Below are 21,590 nucleotides of genomic sequence, written 5' to 3'. Positions count from 1 at the left end.
TGCGGGCTGGGCCCCCAGCTCCCCCTGACCCTGGCTCCTTTCCCGCTGGGCCTGGGGCCGGGGGGGGGGGGGGGGGGGGGGGGGGGGGGGGGGGGGGGGGGCTCAGAGTCTCAGACTGAGCAAGGAGGGGCCTTCTTGAATAGGCAGCAGACCAGAGAGGGACAGAATCATGGCCTAGCCGCACAGAGAAGAGGCATAATCAGGCTAGGGAGGATAGGCTGGGCAGAAGGGCTCAGGGCGAGTGTGGATGACCCAGGGACGTTGGGCTGACTTCTCTCTCTAGGAAATGAGCATTTGGGCTCTGGTCAACAGGGCCTCAGACTCACCGTGAGATTCAGCAAGCCTCCCGCCTTCTCTGGGACTCAGATTCCCCCCATGAATACAGGGAGAGGTTTGGATGGGGCAACTCAAAGAGCCACACCTGTTCTAAAACTTCTTTGGCCAGAGGGAAGGTTCTGGTCACTGTTATTCCTGCTGGGGTGGTTTATGGGAAGTGAGGGCCAATGAGAAGGAGGGGGCCAGGGACGCCTGGGTGGCCCAGCGGTTGAGCGTCTGCCTTCAGCTCAGGGTGTGATCCCGGGGTCCCAGGATCTAGTCCCACATCCGGCTCCTTGCATGGAAACTGCTTCTCCCTCTGCCTGTGTCTCTGCCTCTCTCTCTGTCTCTCATGAACAAATAAATAAAATCTTAAAAAAAGAAAGAAAAAAGAAGGAGGGGGCTACATCACTGAGGCTTGGGGTCATGTGAGAATCCATAGCCCATCTCATTCCACCAATTGAATTTCCCCCACCATTTGGTCACAGACATGCTGTGTGGACTTTGACGAATTGTTTCCCTCTCTGGGCCTCCTATTTCCCACCTCTACAATTAGGAGTTAGGCAATCTTTCAGGAGACTTTGAGACAAATAAACCAGTGATATGGAAACCCAAGGAAGTGGCAAGAGGAAGGGTGGCATAGACAACAGGGGGACTAGGAAGAATGAGAGTAGAGTTTGGGGGCACCCAACCTCCCGGGCTATCTTAGATGACTCCTTGATACCCTCAGTTATCTACCCAATGCTTTATGGACCTCCATGCTTCTCAGAGGCTGCTGCGGTGCCGGCCAACCCCGGAAAGGCCCAAGCCACTAATTCAGAGGCTGGGGGTTTGCCTCTGACAACTTCCCCCTTTCAGGAGGAGGGCTACACTCCAGGGAGGAGTCACCTGGGACAAGGTGGATGGCACAGTCAGGAAGCAGGCACCCTCCTACGTACCATACTCTCCTGCCTGGGGAGGTCCCTGAAGCAGAGGGAGGGAGAGGACTCTCAGGGAGAGTGCTGAGTGCCAGGAAGACCGCATGATTCCTCTTACTTTGGCCAGGTTGCAGGGACAGAGGTCCAAAGAGGGACCCACTGCTCACAGTGAATCAGAAGGACCCCCTTGGGGGAGTAGAACGTGCACCCCAAGTCCAGGGGAGCAGGCATGCTTGGGGAATCATTTGGAGCCCAGCCTTCTGTCTTTCCAGCTCATATGAGCCTCCACTGCTTTCCCACCACCTTAATCTAAATAAATCCAGTCCCTCTTGGCCACATCCGCCAGCAGCAGCTTCCCTCCCTCGGGGTCCCGAGACTCCCACGACACAGGGAGGCCAAGAAGGCGGGCCTCCACGGCTGCCAGTGCGGGAGGCTTGCACACGGTGAGCATGTGCACACACACCACAGACCCCCTGCCTACGCGCTCACTCACACGCTGCTCGGAAACACATCCGTGTGCAATAGGCCATGTGTGTGCTGAGCCCTCACGCAGGCACTGCACATGTGCATGCCCACACAAAACCCACGTGCACACAGCTCCCCCCCACTGTGCCCAGCACACATGGCAGCACACGTGCACACAGCATAGACTGCTGACTGCTTGCTCTCCCACACGCCCATGGGAGGGGTGCACACGCGCCGCAAATCACATGCGCACCCCACCCAAGCAAAGCTGTGCACATGCAGTACGCAAAGACTGCGTGCACATGGGCCCCAACACACCTGAACACACATCCACAACACCTAACAGGCCAGCGCATGTCAGTGCTCTGCTCTGAGCACTTGACGTGGAGCGACTTACTTGCTCCTCAGCCAACTCTGTGAGCTAGATACAAGGATCAGTCCTGTTTTAGATGGGGAAGCTGAGGCAGCCAGCACTTAGGGAACTTGCCTAGGAATGCAGAGCAGAGACCGAATGGGCACAGAGTCCTCTATGCCAGCCTGTGCCACCACCTTCTCAATCTGGGCTGGGGAGAGGGTGGTAGGGGCTGACACAGACAGATGGCACTGAGTTGTGTTTAGCTGAGAGGAGATGGGACTTGGTGATGGATGCTGGGGGGCCGGAGTGAGAGGTAGTTTACGTGAGCCCCCACTCCTCTGTTTCTGATGTGGAATACCAGGGGGAGGGGGGCAGGAGCGTGTGTGTGTGTGTGTGTGTGTGTGTGTGTGTTGGGACACCATGTCATTTTCTGAGATAAGGATAAGGGAAGGGGCAGGATTGAGAGCTGCCACTGAGCTACTTTAGGGTTTGGAGGGGCTGTGGGTACCTGAATGGACAGAGGGACCCTCCATCCGGAGGCAGGGAACAGGCTGGGCAGAAGTAGCCTTGAGGGGGGCTGGGAGGAAGCCCTGCTTCAAGGAGGAGGAGTGGGGCTCTCTGGCCAGGGATGCCCTGAATAAACGAGATGCCAGAGGGAGGAGGAGGCTTAGCTGTGGAGTCACGGGGTTAGAGTCCTGGAATAGCAGCGCTCCACAGCCCTTAGGGATCATCTATCCAATCCAACCTTCTTCCTGTGCCCATTGTACAGGCAGGAAAACTGAGGCCAAGAGAAAACCTGGGACAGGTGCCAATGTTCTGACCTCAGGCTGAGGTGGCCAGCGGGACACTGATGCTCACCTGACCGGGCAGCCCTGGCTCCAGTCCCAGCTCCGATGTGGGACTGGTGGCTCAAGACCCAGCGTTCGGACCACATCCACTGCCTACTCTGTTCCCACAGAACGCCCCCTGCCCTGCCATACTTAAACCTCCATATCAAAGTCACTTTCCCTGTCCTGCCCCTCCCAGACAGGGAACCGGGACTGAGACCAAGAGGAAGTGGCTCCTCTTGCAGGCAGAAGTGGGACACGGACTCAAGTGTCCTGCCGGTGGCCTCTTCCTCTCTTCTGCACACCTTTCTCTCCCCCCGACCCTTGGCGTCCCCTGGGACAAACTGGAGCAGATCCCTAGCTGGGAATTAGGGGGTGTGGGTTCCAGCCCCAGCTCTATCACCCATCTACAGTGCAGTTGTGTCCCTTTCTGAGCCTTGGTCTTCCCATCTGTACACGGGGTGCGTGGGGCTGTCCTGGATGCACTTCCAGGGCCGCCTTGCTGTGGCTCTCAGGACCCTGCTCTGGAAGGAAGACGGCTATGCAGAGTTGGAATGCTGGGGTGGGGGTGGGGGCCAGGGAGGGGCCCCTGGCCTGGATGTCATGACTCAGCTCAGAGAAGGCAGCCAGCTTTAGGCCTGGGAGTGTGTGGGGGCAAGAGGCATCTGGAGCCAGGGACTGAGTCCTCCCTCCAGCAGCTGGGAGAGCACGTGAGTGAGGGCCACTCTGACTGGACCTGGCAGAGTGTGGCCCGTGTGGCCCATGTGGCCCATGTGGCCTTACTCCAAGTGGGCTGAGATGTAGGTGCGCTCTTGCAGCATGGGGGGCGAGGGGGGACTTCATCCTGGGAGCCAGGGAGGACCGCAGGGTCCATTGGGTAGAGGGGGTGGAAGCCTGGGAAGGGGCCAAGGCTGTGGGGCTCCCGCCTGCCACCCTCAATCCGAAGCTCCACTTCTATCTGTTGGTGAAGGCTCAGCACTCCCCCTCCAGCACAGTGAATCTCCCCGCAAGCCTGAGGATCACATCAAGGCCAGAGAGAGAGCAACCTGGCCCAATCACACAGCGACGCAGCTTGGTGCTCCCGGCCTTACCATCTGCCATGCTCCTCTAGAGCCTCAGGGCCTTCATGTGTCCAGGTACCTATGAACTCCCCCAAACCAAGCAGAAGAAATCCACTAAGTTGGGGCCTGGCATGGGCTCTAGCTGTTCTGGAAGTCCAGGTGGGGAGAATAACAGTGCCAGTTCCATGGGCTGGCATTCTGATCCCCCTACCCCTGTCCCCCCCGCCCCCGGCACCAGCTTGGTGGCCTCTGGCTGTCCTACTGCACCGCCCTCCTTCTGTCTCCTCACCTCTGATGTGTCCCCTCCTGCCTCTTCTCACACGGCAGCCCGAGGAACCTTTCTGAAATACCTCTCTGATCATGTCCTTCCCTGGCCCCTCCGTGGCTCTCTCTCTGTCACCCCCAGGAAGTGGCTGGCTTCTTAGCTCAGCCTTTAAGAAACTTGGTGCCCTGGCCCTGGCGACAGCTCATCGTGACTGGGGACAGGAGGTTGCTGCCTTCCCAGCTCCCCAGGGCCCAAGCAAGGCCCCCACACTCGTCACTCACTCTGTGCTTTTCTCCCCAGGAGGCCTCCCCAGGGACACAATGGAAAGAAATGACCTATTTTCTGGAAGTTCAAAATAAAACGAAACATCTGTCTGGATCAGAGCCAGGCTGATAAAGAACGGACTGATTCCCCCCACCGCCGGAGCCCCCCCTCCTCTTGCCACACACCCCCTCACCCGCCAGAGTGTGTGCTTGGGGGTGGGGGACAATGCGGGCCCAGTTACTTGGAACAGCTCGTGGGAAAGCGCTCAGTGTGTGCCTCACGGCCACTGGGGGCCCAGGGGAGGGGGCCTGGGTCCCCACACAGGCTGGGAACCGTCCTGAGAAGGAGGTCAGGGAGGGAGGGAGGCCTGCCGAGTGCTCCTGCCGAGCAAACACTTCCTGCCTTCTCTGGCGCCTCGCTGGCCTCCCTGCTCTGTCCATCCCGTGGCTGCCCACCTCCACCCCCAGGGCACCTCCACCCCAGGGCCGAAGGCCTGGTTCTGCACAGGCCCCGTGGATCCTAGGACGAGAGTCCTCTGGATCCCATCTGGACCTCCTAGAGCCCCGGCAGAATGGAACAAGGCGCTAGCAGGCCTTGCAAACAGCAGGAATTTCAATAGCTATCTTTGATTTAGTTGGTGCCACCCGATACCTGGGCTAAGCCTTTTATGTGAATGACTTTGGGACAGTCTGTGACCCCTCTGTGTTGCTGTCCCATTTCACAGATGAGGAGAGCAAGGCACAGAGTGCTTGGATCCTTTGCCTGAGGTCAACGGAGCTTTGTCAGGGGTGAAGCCAGTGCCCAGTCCCCAGCAGACCGACCCCAGAGCACACTGGCTCCACGCCACCTGACGGCCTCCCTGCCTGGCACATAGCACAGGCTGAGCCTGTGAGCCACCCGCCCCACTCCTTCCCCTCGGCGTCCTGACCTGTCCCATCCATCCTGCTTTCCTTGTACTGGGCTGAGACTGAAGCTGAAGAACAGGATGGGCGTCACATCGTCTTTCATAGAGCCCTGTGACCGTGGGGCCAGGAGTGCGACCGTGGGGCCGGGAGGGGTCACAGCTACTCCCTGCTCACGTCTGCCCCTCCCACTCTGCCAACCAAGGAGCTGTCGGTCCACAGCAGCACACCTCCCGTGGCCAGGGTCTCACCACCTCATCCGGAACCCACTCCATTCTTGGACGGCTCAGGATCCTCAGGGCTCAGGCTATTAAAAATTTTCATTACACCAGGGATTTTGTTTTGTCCTCACAACAATCCTGTGAGGGGGTTACAATCTTGATTTCCCTTTCATGAGGAGGAAACTGAGTCTCAGAGATGTCTGGTAGCTTGTCCAAGGCGACACAGCCGGTAAGCCATGAAGCTGGGATGCAAACTCAGGTTCGTCTGACTCCAAACCTGCATTCTTTTTTTTTTTTTTTTTTTTTATTCATTGGAGACAGAGAGAGAGGCAGAGACATGGGCAGAGAGAGAAGCAGGCTCCCTGCAGGGATCCCGATCTGGGACTCAATCACAGGACCCTGGGATCACAACCTGAGCCGAAGGCAGACAGTCAACCGCTGAGCTACCCAGGAGTCCCTCCAAACGTGTATTCTTAACCGTCACGATAGACTGTATGTCTCCAGCCCAGAAACAGGTCTGTCCACAAGGAAACGGTACCAAATAAGTTTACCCTAATGGGGTCCATACAGAATCCAGGCTCTCAAGGACCGGAGGATCCTGAGGTCAGGGTCCTATCCTTCCCTTGCTGAGGTGCAGAGTGAGCAAGGGGCCTGCCCCAGCTCACCCAGTAAGGTAAAGCCAAGCTAGGGATGGAGCTCAGAACTTTCCTGCAACTTCACTGCAGAGCCAGAGGGTGAGCACACGGTTGAGGAGAGGAGTCCCTGCTGAGGACAGCCTGGGGCTGGCAGGGGCCATGCCCACACAGTGGCCCGTCCCCGAGCGCCTCGGAGATGCAGCATCCAGGCAGGCGGGCTAGGTGTGTGGCCGGCTGTGCCCGGGTTCCAGGCCCGCCCCTGGTGGGGCCCCAGCACCTCGGCAGCTGCAGAGTTCCGGGCCTCCACCATCCCTCGCTGCCCTCCCCGCACGGCCTCCCCTGCCCCCCAGAGCCTCATCTCCGGCCGGTGCCATGGCAACGGAGAGCCCAGGTCCTGGCAGCCAGAGGAGCCCCCGAGAGGGGTCCCAGGCCGAGGCTGGGGAGGGGGGTGCGGCGGGCGCAGACAAGCAAACCTTCTGTTCCCGGGGCTGCTGCCAGGCCGGGATCAGCCCTGGGCCGGGGTGGGGGCCGCAAATAGAATGGGTTCTCAGAGCCAAGTGGGCAGGGGGCAGGCAGGCCTCAGGCCGTTGGTCCTGACCCACCAGCACGTGGCCTGCCCCCACCAGCCCCGAGCCCAGGCCGCCGGCGGGCAGAGAGGGAGCTGGAGCTGGCTGACAGAGGCCCTGCCACCAACAGGAGCCAACGGGAGCATTGAGATTCCCCTCAGAGCCCTCGGGGCGAGAAAGTCCCACGTTTCACTTCCCTCTCCCTCTCTCCGCCCGCCTCTCACCCCTCTCTCTGGCCCTGCACCCTGATTCTCCCACAGACTGTCACTCGGCTCCTCTGGGCCTCGGCATGCCCATCTGGAAGTCGGGGCTCGTCCCGAGCAGTGGAGGCCACTGAATGAGTTCATACAAGTAAGACGCTTAGAACAGGGCCTGGCACACAGCCCTGTGCCAAGTCAGTGGCCTCGTTCTTCTTCCTTCACTCACGGGAGAGCGGCACTCTGGCCGGCCAGGGAGTGCGCAGCCCGGCCCCCACCCCGGCCAGGCTTGGGGGGGAGGCCCATGATAGATGAGATGCTGGGAAAGCCCCCTGCAGAGGGGCTCCTCTGGAACGGGGAGCTGCAGCCGGCTCAGCCAGAGGGGGGTGTCTCCCTGCACAGTCAGGGTTGTAAAGGCCCACCCAGGACCCGAACCCAAGTTCAGTGGGTTCTGGCAACCACGTCCTTCCTGTACCTTTGTCTTAGTCCCTTCGCTCGATTCCTGAGTGAGGAAACGCACCTAACAATTTTTTCAGATGCCTCCAAATTCCTCATATGGAATTAGGTATACAATGGATGCTTAATAGATGCTTCCACAGCCTAAAAGATCAAATGGCCTTATAGGGTCAGCCCTTCTGGTCTTCAGGCCCGGGCCCTCAGCTGTCCCCTGATACCTCAGGGTTCACTAGGCTGGGGAGCTGGCACAGGCAGGTGATGGTGACTCTTTCTTTCTAGGGTGGTGATGGGACAGGCTAGGTTAGAGGGCAAAAGGGGGCCCTTGATGGCAGCAAGTTGTGCACGATGCCACCCAGGGCACCAAAAGCACATGGGAGCTCAGCCAGGCCAGGGGCTGCAGTCACGCTGTGACTTAATCCAGGTCCAAGTTAAGTGCCAGCCCTCCTACCTTGTAGCTGCGTGACCTGTTTGACTTTAACTTCCCTGAGTCCCAGTTTCCAGAAAAATGACAGAAGGGACTTCCTTTTCCATTGCTGGGAGGGTTAGTGGTGATGATGAAAAGCACCTGTCACATAATAGGTGCTCAGTAAAGGGCAGGGGTCATGAATACGTGATTATTCCAGTGAGGAGAGGGTGGCCTCCAGCTGGGCCTCCAGGGTTTAGTGGGGTTCTTCGGTAGATGATGCCAGGCAAGGGTCACTCCTGGCTATCCCACATGGCTCTGTGTAGTAAGTGGGAGAGAGAACTCAGGGCATCTGGGAAAACAGCAGGGGGAGAACTTTTACATCAGAAATCAGGGCTCTTGGGGATCCCTGGGTGGCCCAGCAGTTTAGCGCCTGCCTTCGGCCCAGGGCATGATCCTGGAGTCCCCGGATCAAGTCCCACATCGGGCTCCCTGCATGGAGCCTACTTCTCTCTCTCTGCCTGTGTCTCTGCCTCTCTCTCTCTGTCTCTCATGAATAAATAAGATCTTAAAAAAAAAATTTTTTTTTAAAGAAATCAGAGCTCTTTAGCAAAGGGGTAGGGAAAGGCTCACATCTGACATGAGGAAGATATTGTGGAGGTCACTTTGGGAAAGGCTTAGGGTCCTGGGTGAAGATTTAGGCTTTGTCCCGGAGGCGCTAGGTAGCCAACTTTCAGGGCATTGATAGCGGGATGTGGTCGGGGGGTTGGAATTGGCTGCTGGCTGGGCAGTGGTAAGAGTCCAACTCCAAGCACTACGGGGGTGGGGAGGAGCTCCTGTCCTCAAACAGGAGTAACAAGGCAGGTTAGCATCTATGGGAGGGTGTGGGTTCGAATGGGGACAGTGGAGGCAGCGAGGCCAGTTTTGGATACAAAACCTTCTCAAACCCTGCCTAAAACTCCCTAGCGGAACCAGCCATGTAATCTGTGGGGCCAACTGCAAAGTGGACACGCAGGGTTCCTGGTTACAAAATTGTTAAGAATTTCAGGCGTGTGGGCAGCCCCGGTGGCGCAGCGGTTTAGCGCCGCCTGCAGTCCAGGGTGTGATCCTGGAGACCCGGGATCGAGTCCCAAGTCGGGCTCCCTGCATGGAGCCTGCTTCTCCCTCTGCCTGTGTCTCTGCCTCTCTCTCTCACTCTCTCTGAACAAATAAATAAATAAATCTTTACAAAAAAAAAAAAAAAAAAAAAGAATTTCAGGCGTGGAACATCATTTCTGCTCTCTGGACTAACAGTGAGGCCAAGCGTCCAGCCAGCCTGCCAGCCACCGGTCTGTTTATCCATCTCTCCATGCACTTATTTATCACTATTCACTACCCATTCAGCAGACTGACTGCAGCCCAGGAACTGAGGTAAGAGCAGAATAGTCCATAGTCCACTTTCCCTTCACAGCTATGGCTGTGACAGCTTTGACAGCTTTGAGCCCTGCCCTATGGACTAGCCCTGGAATCCCCCCATGCCCAACTGAGGCTCAGCTTCAGGCACGGAGACTCTGACCTCCAGCTGGTTCTACTTCCCAGGAGGGAACGCCACTAGGGCAGCAATGAGGATTGGAAACAGCCACAGAAACCTGGCAGGACTAAGGGCAAAGCGAGATGGAACATTTGGGGTCACTGAGCTGCCCCCTTGGCCTCCCCCAACACTTGTATAAAAGGAAATCATGGCCAAAATGGAGAAGTGATGTGGTGAGAGCTCCAAGTCCACAAACCCACCCCGGAGGGTTCCCACCCCTCATGGAAATGGCATTTCCTCTTCAGCCCAAACGTTGCCCTGAGACCTCAGCCCAGGGAGAACTGGGGCTGAGTGAACCTCGGACGGCAGAAATGGACGGTGAAGACACAGCATGTGCTCAGCTGGGTCCCCAGCTCCACACTACCACCGACCATCCGTACAACTGGAGGCGCACCCCTCCCGTTCTCTGGACCTGTTTTCCAACCATACATGAAGGAAGTTGAACCAGGTGACCCCCAGAATCCTTTTCATATCTGACCTTCAAGGACTGACTCCCTGGCCCGCTACCCCCACTTCCCAAGGGATAATCATTCCTATCACAGGGCGGAGAAGCTGGTACCTCTGGCAGATGAAAGGTTTCAGGCACCTGAGACATCAAATAGCCCTGATCTGAAGCAAGGAGAAGAGAGGATATTAATGCAGTTAAAGCAATACACTTTGATTTTCAGCCTCCTGCACTAGGCTGGGGGCACGGTACCCCAGAAAACACCTGGGAAGGATGGTTCCTTGGGGCAAGGAGTCCGGGGGTTCAAGAGGCCCTTCACCTGCAGGCTCTGGATCTGAAGTCTTGGGAGGGTCTTAAGGTGGCTCCTACACTGGAAGCAACAAGTGTGTAAATTACACACCCGCTCCCACCTGTACCCCACATCGATTCTCTCACCTCTGGACCCCATCATTCATCCGTCCACCACACAGCCAAAGCCCTTCTTCCTCTTGAAACCGGAGCATACAAGATTTGAAAAATCAGCATTGGAAGGGGCCTACAGGCAGGCTCACAGCATCCACACATACACATTCCAGCAGGCACATCTCCCGGCCCTCCCTCCTCTGTATCCCAGAAAAATGGGCCCATGGGCTCTGCAGGTACATGCCCTTGGAGCTCCCCAAGAAACTGAGTGCATAACGAATGGGTTGTCCTAACTGTAGAAAGTTCCTCCTCTTTATTGCAGGTTACAGTTTCCCATTAGTGGTCATCGATCCTGACCTCTTTCTGTAAAGGGTAGAGAAAGGGTAAGAAAAAACCCTTTCATTGTGAAGTTAAATATGCATGATGCCTGAGTACACAACAGGGCTTGTGTGGCTGCCAATCTGGGCTGGCGTGGCTTGGAATCCTGGAATTGTTTTAGGCCTGGAAGGAGCTCAGAGATCATCTTGTTCAACCTCCTGGTCTTACTGATGGGAAAACTGAAGCCCAGAGAAGGACTGACTCACCCACGGTCACACAGGATGGGTCCCGGGGTCTGATGACCACCTCTGGAACTCTGAGGGGCTGAGGCACATTCTCAGAGTTGATGCTGGATCCTCAGGGGTGGTCCGTGCCCCACCCAGCCTCGCGTCCTGAGCTCTGAAGTCACAAACACCCGGATGCAAAACCCAGCTCTACTACTTCCTAGCTGTGGGACCTTGGGCAACTGACTTAACCTCTCTGGGCATTTCCTCATCTGTAAAGCAGAGAGAGTTTATATCTACTCCTGGAGGTTGCTGTGATGATTCTATTAGTTTGGCAAATATTTATTGAGCACTTTCTGAATGCCAGGCCTGTTTGAAGCCCCAAGGAATGACAGCAGTGAACTTCACAGTAATGGATGGGAAGTACAACGAAAGTGCTCAGGGATTGCGGGTCCCTGTCATCTCACCCTGCCCACACTGCTCCCAGGCTGAGCGGCTGTGAAATCTGCCGCTGGGAGGCCCCCAGGGAGGCCTGTGGAAGACAGTGGAGGAAGATGTCCCCCCATGCCGAGGGCCCACTGCCCACAGGGTTCTGAAACATGTGCAGGGAAGTAAGATGGGCATGGCAGGCACTTCAGGGCAGTCTAGGGACCCTCTCATTCCTTCCTCCCTCCCCACCACACTCAGCAGCCCATCCTGAGCAAAAACCCCAAGTGCCCTCCTCCAGTCCAGAAGGTCTCAGAGCCAGACCATGCCTGGAAGGTGGAGGTAGGCCTTTAGACTGGTCCCTTCCAGGGGCATAGCTCTTGGTGAGGCATAGACTAACTTCACTGCCGAGTCCTGTTCAGGACGGAGGGAGGCCAGTGGGCCTCTCTCAGCCAATGGCCTTTGGGTCCAGCCCTGAGAAGTGCAAGATCTACTACGCACCTTTATCAATATTATCCTCACGGAGACTACATGCCTCCCTGCTGCCTACAGAGGAGGGGGCCGATGCCAAGAGAGACAGAGCACTGGCCCAGGGTCACACAGCCAGGCAGGAGCCAACTAGGGAATAATACACAGTCCTCTGATGCCCAGACCTGATGTTCTTTACCCCAGTGCCCAACACCTTCCAGATGTGGATACAGCCCAGAAAAAAAGGATCCGGGGACCCGAGTTGGCAACATAGCGGACTTGAGTTGAGCCAGGGCAAACGCCAGGTCTCCTGACTCTGAATCTGCGGGGCTTTCCGCTGTCCCACATCTGGGGGCAATTACAAATCTCAGCTCCTCTTCCCACAGAGGAGGGAGGGCTGTCCCATCACCACTAAAGGGAAGGTGCTGGCCAGATGGTCCTCCTTCCTCACTTAGGACCTGGCCAGACTTCGGGTAGACCCAGTGCGGGCGGAGCCTGCCGCCGAAGGTGCTGGAGCCAGGAACGGCCTCAGTGGGAGAATGGAGACTCCCTGCCTTCTGCCCTGGGGCTCCCTGGGTAGCCAGGGGGTAAGTCTTCAGTTTCAAGTAGACTTTGGCCTAAGTACCAACTCTACTAACTATGTGACACTGGGAAAATCACATAGCCTCTCTGAGCCTTGGCTTCCTGGTCTGCAACACAGGGGTAACGACAATACAGATTCCCAAGAGCTGCTGTGGGGGTGACAAGGTGTGTGGGGTCTCGGCTCTGTGCCTGGCACAGTGAAAGCACTCCATGGCGGTGACCCACACAGCAGCACTATGGATCCGGAGCTACGGATCCGGGGCTACGGATCCGGGGCCTGCTGCAAGGAGGCAGGGGAGGACCGCATGACCTCAGATATCTCCCTAGAGGCCTCCTGCATTCTGGGATGGCAGACAGGCAGGGACACTCCTCCCTGTTTGACATAGAAAAATGCAGTCTGGAGGAACAGCGTGCTGTTCTGGAAGGGCACCTGAGGGAAGGGTGGGGCTTGGTTCTGGTCTCACATTTGGGAACAGCAAGTCTTCAATGAGCCCCTCCTACCTTTTGCCAGCACATTTTCTGTTTCACTGCCTGCCTGTCTGCATATGTTGGGGACGGAAAACAAGATGGGGTCACTTGGGGCCCAAATGATCTCTGATGTGCACACAGAGCACAAACAGGAAGAGAAGGCCAAGCAACAAGGCAAAGGGCATGGCAAGCACTTGGAAGACTGGAAGGACCCCGGAAGGCTGCCTGGAGGAGGGGGAGGTAGGGCATTCCCTCCATTTTCCTTCACGGAAAATGAGGAGGGGCATTCTCACAGGCAAGATTGTGCATACTCCTCCTGGGGACCCTGGGATCTGACTGGCGGGAACACAAGGACCAAGTTTGGAGAAATGCGGCAGGGAGCTTATTATCTCCCCAAGCTCTGCCAGTTACTAGCACCGTGATACAGTTTTGTAGCTGCTGTGAACCTCACGAGTAAAACCAACATAAAATCCATCCCTGCCTCTGGAGCCGCTGGTGAGTTACGTGAGATCATGCTCATAAAGCTCTCCGCACAGTCCTGGCATGCAGTAAGTGTCAATCAGTGGCAGCTACTATTAGGAGTTGGGGCTTTCTATAGGGGAGACTCAAAGAAGGAATCGTGATCAGATTCGTGTTTTAGGATGGAGTGAAAGCAGCGTCGGAAGGAGGGAGACAGCGAGGCGGCTTGAGCAGCTGCCTGGGTCCAGAGGGAAGGGCCCAGCAACCGACTCCCCCTTCTTTCCAGAGGGGCCCCTACATCTGACGGCGGATCCCAGGCCCCCAGCCCCACAGCCCCGACTGTGAGACTGTGACTGCTAGGCTAGGCCTGCCACAGCCCCCTTGCCTTCGCACTTTCCCAGCCACTGGGGGTTTGGAAGGACATCTTAGGAATCTGGAAAATTTGCAAATCCATTTAAATCCCCAGAGGTTGCCTGGCGGCCGACTGGCCTAGAGCCAGACAGATTCTTAAGGACAAGGCTTGGGCCCAGAGACAGGGGCCATGGCTCTGAAGTCCCCTATCCCCTGCTAGATCTCCATTCCGTGCACCCTCCTTGCTGCCTCCCAATTCCCCTCTCGAGCTCCTGCCAGCTTTCCCCGGCCCTCTCAGGCGGTTCTATGTTTTGGAGGCCCTCAGTCTGCACCCAGAAACCTCTGGGGTTCATTTGGCAAAAGCAGGGGACAGCAGGGCTATGGAGACCGGCTGGGCCACCCACCCCAGAAGCAGCCTGAGCAGGAGAAGAGAAAACTGGATCCTCCAGCCCTGACGTCGCCCACAGCCTCCCAGCTTCTTCCCATCTGGTTTTGTTAAAAATATTTTCCATTTTTTGACCTACCCAAGAAGGCACAGACTGGAGCAAGGGGACAGGACAAGGGGCTGGGGATCCCCCTTCTCCCAGCACTTACCTTGCTGCTGATGCCTTCGGGGGTGGGCACAGTCCTGAGCTCTGGGCTGTCACCCCCTCCAGGAAGTCCTCCTCGCTGACCTCTCATTAACAGAAAGACTTTGCTGGACTCCCCAACGGGGCCACGGCTGGGTCGCAGAGCAGGGAAGACAGCCTAATCTCCGGGCCCTGGGAGCCTCAGGAGGATGGAGAGAGTGGGGGGCTGCAGGGGTGAGTGAGGAGTGGCCTCACTGCCAAAGCATCCTTCTGGAGGAGCAGGGCTGCCAGGAGGGGCCGCCCTGGGTCTGGCCCTCTGCGCTGCAGGGCACAGGCTGCTGCCCCCAGCTGCTGGTCTGGGGGGCCGGGTCCTCTCCGTGCCGTCCTCCTGCCCTCTGCCTCCAACTTGTTCGCAGAGGGATCCTGGATCCCAGACGGGATGGGCAGGGACTGCGGGCGCTGGCAGCCCGGGAGCTCACACCACTGTGGGCTTCCCTGCCCTCCCCCTGCTTTGGGGGAAAGGCTGCAGGGCCGCCTCTGATTGGCTCAGCCGGGAGCAGGGGGGCGAGGGGGCGGGGAAGGTGGACGCGTGTGTCTGTTTTCAATTTCAGTTTCTTCCCCCTCTTTCTTTTCCCCCAAGTTTCTTGTTTTTCTTCCTTTTTTCCCTCTGCTTGCTCTCTCCGTCGCCTGCTCTCTCAGGATGTGAGGGGATGTTTAGAAATTCCGCAGCCCACGCCAACCGCTGAGTCACTTTTATTAAAAAGTGGTCCGGCCCCACCTCTCTGATGCCCTGCCGCGCAGCACCTGGGGCCGACTCCCTTGTCTGTGCCTCAGTTTCCACATCCATAAGGGCAGCTCTGAGCACCTATATGATTGATTCAGGCAACATCCGTTTATTGAACAAGCATGTGCTAGACACCATGCGGGGTGCTGGAGGTGGTAGTGAGCAACACACAGTCCCTGACTCCAGGGCTGCCCTGGCTAGTGGAGACACAGGAGGCACAGGGAGGTACCCTGAGGAATAGCAGGGGGGCTGAGAGTGCATTTAGAGGGGCAACTAACTGAGGCTTTGGGATTATCAGTCGCTGTCACAAGAAGAAACCCAAGGCTCAGGTGTGAATTGGCACAGAGAGGGAAAGAGACCTGGCGATGTCACCCGGTGTACTTGGGATTTCCAAACACATTCCTTCCTGTCATCTCGCTGTCCCTCGAGTACCAGGAAAGGGTTATTTCCCCATTTTATAGACAATGAAACAGAAGCCCAGAGAAGAGGAATGAGCTTCCCAAGCTCCCACAAGCAATGGCAGAACTGGAGTGGAATCAGGTCTCCCGAGTTCCATGACAGAACAGACACAGGTGACCTGACCCCGGGGCAAGACTCCCATTGCAGAGCAGACTGGGCCTCCTGCCCCGCCTTCTTCCAGGGTTATCCTTTTCTCTGCATCTCATTCAGTCACCCAACACATATTTTCGAGTACCTGCTAATGTCCCCTTTCCAGACTCTTGCCCTCCCTTCCCTGCTAGGGTCTGTCAAGGCTTCTCCAAAACCTGGCTGGACCTCGTGTCCCCACCTCTTCTTCTGCCCTTATTTCCTCAGACCGGGAGATGTCTCTAATCACTTCTGGCCCTTAGATGCCCAGGGCACCATTTTATTTTATTTTATTTTATTTTATTTTATTTTATTTTATTTTATTTTATTTTATTTTATTTTATTTTATTTATTTCAAGGACATCATTTTATTTATTTTAAGATTTTGTTTATTCATTCATGAGAGACACAGAGAGAGAGAAGCAGAGGCAGAAGCAGGCTCCCTGCAGGAAGCCCAATGCAGGACTCGATCCCAGGACCCAGGGATCACGTCCAGAGCCAAAGGCAGATGCTCAAACACTGAGCCACCCACATGACCCACAAGGGCATCATTTTAAAAGGGTTTAGAGAGTTGAGGTAAGTCACCCTCTGTCCTGACACTGTATACATGGGAGAGCTGAGTCCTAGAGAAGGGGCAAAAAAGGTGTCCCAGGTCACACAGGTAGAGCCTGACTCTGCCCAGAGCCCCTTCTGTCCTACCCTCTGTACCTCTGTCCACCCCCTTCTTCTCCTGGGCCTCACCTTAAGCCCCTGTTCACAGAGCAGGAGGGTTGCCTGAGCTGGGATTTTACGCCAACCACAATCTCATAGCTTGAGGTCATTTCTTGGTCTTATCTGAGTGGGGATTGCTCAGCAGAGCATCTGGGCCAGGCCATCAGACTGGCCCTAAGCTATGGTGTGCAGGCCATGAGAGACTGGGAAGAGAGGGGGCCCAGCCCAGCTTGGGGGCAGTGGAGTCATTACAGAGGGGACTACAGGGGACCTCCAAAAACCACAGGGGCAGGCCTACATTGGGATTTCTTATGCCTGAAGACTCTATGAGTCTTTGCAATTCCTAGCATTTGCCTTGGCCATTCACCTCCAAAGCCTTGGCCCAACTGCTAGGACCAGAACAGCTGGGAGCGGTGGTGGGGAGCAAGGAGGCATTTCAAGTCCTAATTTCCCACTCCCCCCCAAAAGAAACCCAAGTCTGGAAGCGAGAAGACCCAGCTGTGGACTGGCTGTGTGGCCTTGGATAGATACCTTCTCTTCCCTGAGCCTCAGTCTCCCATCTGTACATAATAGGGTTGAACTCACTGTGCTGGAAGGACCTTGGGATGCTCTCTTTACAAGTGTCTTAGAGTTGGGCTCTGGGTAGGGAGAAGAGGCTGGTGGGCCCCAGAGCAAGGGGACAGATGGGGGCCAGAGATGCAGCATGGAGGGGAGGGGGTGGCTGGTGGTGGCTCCCCCGGGAAGCTGGCGGCGGCCGGTTTCCGGCCAGCCCAGCCGTCCGGCTGGCCCATCTGGAATCACTTAGCCCCTACCACCATTAACCCTTGGCAGGCACCAGGGCTGCTGTGCCTCCTCTCAGCTGAGATGGGGCTGGGGGACGCAGAGCCACATGGGACACCACAGGGCACTCACCAAGAGCTGGACAGATGAGGCAGGAGAGCCATGACTGACAGGGTAGATTCCAGAGCCAGAGCCAGAACCGGGTTCCAATCTCGGCTTCTGTGATTCCAGGCTGCATGATCTTGGATAAGTCACTGAAACTCCTGAGCCTTAGTTTCTTCCTCTGGCAAATGGAGCTAATTTGAGGAATGATTTGAAAGATGAGTGCAATTTGTAATGTACTTGAAGGACTCAGTAATGTCTGGAAGCAGTGTTGAAATACAGCTTTTCCCTCATTCTGGTGCAGCCCATCACTGTGTGCCCCTGAGCTGAACTATTCCTTCTCTGGGCCTGTTTCCCCCGTGCACAGTGGGCAGTACCTATGAGCAGGACCATCGAGGACTGTGTGTGGGGGGGTGCCCACACAGTCCCCAGTCCCACCACGAACAGGGCGGACCATGAATAGTCTCCCAGCTGCCCAGATGCTGGGAGCTGCTGGCCCAGTCCAGCCTGGGACAACGCTGACTTGGAAAAGCTGGGCTGACAGTGGGCAACAGAGCATCCTGCCTCAGGTGGAGTGAGTGGGGTATAGAGGGAGAAGGGAGCTCTGGGCTGTAGGGTTCAGCACATTTCTCCCACTGCATGGGGGCACACTCAAGGATAAAGAGGCTGAGGTCGGTCTTATATTGGAAGTTCCAGCCCAGCTTCACCACTTTCTAGCTGTGTGACCCTGGGCAAATTATATTACCTGAGCTCTTGGAGCCGCAGTGTTTTCAGCTGTAAAATGGGGACGCATGTGCCTACCTCACAGAGTTGTTGCGAGGCCCACATGAGCGATGCACCGGGCATTTTATGCAAGGACAAGAGCAGATCGAGAAAGCCCCAGTAAAGCTAAGGATCCTCAGGCACCTCCGGGAGCTGCTGTCACAGAGGTCCACCATCAGGGCTGCAGGGAAGCCCATCCAAATGCTCATTTTACAGCCCAGATGACTGAGGCTGGTGCTGGAAAGGACTGAACAAGGCTCTGTAACATGTAAGGCCAGGACGGGAATAGAGACTTTTGTCTAGAATCAGGCCCAAGCTCTTCCCTGAAGGAGGGAACCAGGCTAAACTGAACCCCCCCAGACCCCCCCACCCACGCTTGTCAGAGCCGGAAGCCGCAGCTCTCAGTGGGGCAGGGGGAGGGGGGCCCGGAAAGGGCGCCTGAGTGGGAGAATCCCAGTAGGCCAGCTCAGCACTCGCGCAGGCGGGGCCAGCAGCCACCACATCTGGCTCTCCCACGCTCCCAGCGCTGCCCCCCTCGCAGGCTCCCCAGGCCTGGGGCAAGGAAGCAGCACACATGTCCCCGGCATCAGCACAGTCATCTTGGATGTCAGGGCCCGAAGAGTCCTAAGAGTGCGTCCCTAAGACAGGCATGGAAACTGAGGCCCAGAGAGTGGAGAAGACTTGCCCAAAGTTAGCAGAGAGAGAAAGGTCCTGAAATGCGAGGCTCCTGACCTCTTGTGCAGTGTCCTTCTACCCTGAGTACCCTAAGCAGGCAGACCCTTGTACCCGCAGCTAGGGAACCAGAATCGGCACAGCAGGAACTGCCCCTTCCATCCCTGGATGCTCAGCATGGTGGCTGTCAGGTTGGGCAGAAGAACCAAGGTGTTGGGGGGGACTCTGGGCTACATTCTCGCTCTGCATTCCTGGGACTGCTCTTACTGGGCCAGACTATAGCCACCAAAGCCTGACAGAGTCCCAGGAGATGGGGCTTCTAGACCCTGACTGCCTTGGCCTTTCCCAGCCTCCAGCAGACCTCAGTCTCAGTGTCCCAGAAATCAAGGGTGTTCCCTGGTGCACATTGATGGCTCAAGGATCATCAGAAGAGCAGGGCCCTCAGAGGCTACATATCTTCCCCTCACTGGACATAGTGGGCCCCAGAGAAGGCCCAAACCTGCATGAGGGTGCACAGCAAGTCTGGAATGGGGCCTCTGACTCGGGCTCGCAGGCCATGCTGTCTCCCATACCATTTATCCATGCAGTGGAAATTCGTTGAGCACCCACTCTGTGCCCCACCCTTATAGAGCTCACACACAAACACCAAGGAAACCACAAAGGAATAATATCGAATTGTGATTAGTGTGAAGAGACGAAGAATAATGACAGGGCAGATTAAGGCTTCTCTGGGGAAGAAATATTTCAACTGAGACCTGAGGTTGAGGCCACACACAACATGAAGGTGGGAACAGTGTTCTAGGCAGAGGGAACAGCATAGGCAAAAACTTGAAGGCCAAAAAGAACTTGGTGTGTTCAAGCAGAAAGAAAAGAATGGTTGAGGTGCAGGGAGGGGACATAATGGGTGGGGGGCCAGGCCTCAGGGCCTTGTGGGCCCAGGAGAAGCCTGGTTTTATCCTGAAGGTCAGGAGGGCCAGTGACTGGTAAGATCAGGTGCATGGGGGAGGATGGGTTAACAGGTAAGGCAGGGGGCTACTATGGAGACTACTGTAGTCAACCGTAGGCTGACTGCCACCCTCCCTCCAGCACTATGTCCTTCTGGGAGAGCTGCAGGAATGCACCTGACACGGAGTTGGGGCTAATGGGCCCCAGTCCATGCTGGACCACTGAATCCCAGAGTGACCTGTTTTTCCTCCCCTGGCTCTGCTGTACCTCTTCTAAACAATGGGTCAGATGCTGTGCTGCTTCACATGAGGAGGCCACTCTGCCCCCAGGGCTTTGGTTCTAGCATCCCTTCTATTCCCTAAGTGGCTGAATGCTGGGGGACTGCCTCCATCCCCCACAGGGAGGGGGAGGAGAACCAGAGAGTCTTTCCGGGGGTCATGATCCACGATGGACACCAGGCGCCAATGAGCCTTCCAGTAGTACCCCCCAGTGCCAGCAGGTGACGCCCCAGCCTCTAGAGGAGGAGATGAGGGGTGCTGGAGGGGAGGAGGGGAAAGGGGTGCAGAAAGAAAAAGACACCTCACAGGAGTTCCAACAGACACCCCCCTCTTTGAGCCTCACCTCTGCCCCCTGGAGGTACGCAGAGCAGGAATTACCATCCTCGCTTCCACCTCGGAAGCCACTCAGCCAGGGAGAGTTGGTGGCCTGAGGTCACTGAGTGAGTGAGTTGAAGCCCTTGGGCGGCAACCTTGGGTGGGCCGAGAGTGAGCCCACCGGCTTCGCTTAAGCAAACCATTTCCAATGGAAAGCTCAGCGCAGAACTTTTCTTCGTCCAGGGCCATAAACCTGTTTTAAAAACAAGTTATCAGGATCCCTGGGTGGCTCAGCGGTTTGGCGCCTGCCTTTGGCCCAGGGTGTGGTCCTGGAGTCCCGGGATCGAGTCCCATGTCTGGCTCCTTGCATGGAGCCTGCCTCTCCTTCTGCCTGTGTCTCTCTGCCTCTCTCTCTCTCTCTCTCTCTCTCTCTGTGTGTGTGTGTGTCATGAATAAATGAATTAAAAAAAAAAAAAAGCCAGGTTATCACCAAGATCTTTATGAGGCCAAGTCTCTGTGCCCCACCCCAGAGGCTGTGGTCCCCAGTATGCAAGAGCAGCCCAGAGGGAAGAGGGGCCACCAGGGAAGCCAGAGGGAAGGAGGGGTCCAATAAACAGCCACTCCCAGAGATAAGGGGTTGTCAGAGGAAGAGGTTGTGACGTGGACAGGGGCTTCTCCACACACTCGGTACCAAGCTGGACCACCGTCTGAGGCACCCAGTCCCCAGCGGGCATATGGGGACACTGAAACCCAGGGAGGCAGGTGTCCAAGGTCACATGGCGAGTCAAAGGGTAAGGTGGGGTGAGACCTGCCATTGCAGATGCCCAGCCTGGGACTTTTGAACAAAGTTACAGTGTCCTTGAGAGGGAGAAGCTGGGGTGTCATATCAGGGCTGTCTCGGGGCTCTGGTTGGGGGGAGGTCGACCTACAGGTGAGGATAAGGGGTGGGCTGAGGCTCTTTTGCATGGGCTAGAGGAGGAAGAGGAAGCAGATATTTGTATAAGCAAAACCCCGGGTTTAGGAGAGAGACACACAGGCGAACTATCTTCCCAGGCTGGCTTGGCTTGCAGAGCAACGAGAAACTTCCAGGTAGGCTGCTTATGTTCTATGTGGCCCTCAGGTGGGTGACTTCACTTCTCTGAGCTCCAGCTGCTTCATCTGCAAGGTGGGGATAACAAGACCCTACCTCATCCTACATGAAATAATACGTGCAAATGACTTGGCACTGAGTGAGTGCTCACGAGATAGTGGTACTATTGTCATCATTATTGCTCTGGAACGATGCCGAGGGCCAAACCCTGCATTCTTAGCCCATTCTCTGGGCTGGCAATCAGAGACCTGGGTCTGTTTCCAGGGCAGCACAGTCCTGCTGCAGGAACTTGGCAAAAATCCCTTCCCTCTTTATGCTTCTAGGCTCAATTACCCCACCTGTAAAATGAGTAGGTTGGCTCTCCAAGGTCTTTCATGACCAGGATGCTATGAAGTCTAGTGTCTCTCCGTTTTCCTAGGTGAACAAGGGTTAGGT

The 21,590-nt window shown here is 56.4% G+C and overlaps 1 protein-coding gene across 4 annotated transcripts in view; it reads right to left on the bottom strand.

Moving 5' to 3' along the window:
* The window catches only part of PDGFRB (platelet derived growth factor receptor beta), a 37,754-nt gene extending 23,111 nt beyond the window's left edge, over positions 1-14,643 (bottom strand). For 2 of the 4 annotated variants that reach the window (XM_025435346.3, XM_025435345.3), the window contains exon 1: positions 14,157-14,643. Coding sequence is in view for 1 of the 4 variants with exons in the window: in XM_025435345.3 (XP_025291130.1) it covers positions 14,157-14,243 (87 nt within the window). In the remaining 3 variants the exon portion in view is untranslated. Of the gene's footprint in view, positions 1-4,229; positions 4,397-14,156 lie in introns of those variants that run through there. The other 2 variants (XM_035715600.2, XM_025435347.3) reach the window with 1 other exon arrangement.
* Between the last annotated feature and the right edge of the window lie 6,947 nt (positions 14,644-21,590).

The sequence above is a fragment of the Canis lupus genome, chromosome 4 (genome assembly GCF_003254725.2).
Source record: "Canis lupus dingo isolate Sandy chromosome 4, ASM325472v2, whole genome shotgun sequence".
Taxonomy (NCBI): Eukaryota; Metazoa; Chordata; class Mammalia; order Carnivora; family Canidae; genus Canis; species Canis lupus.
This window is presented reverse-complemented; position numbering and strand designations above follow the sequence as displayed.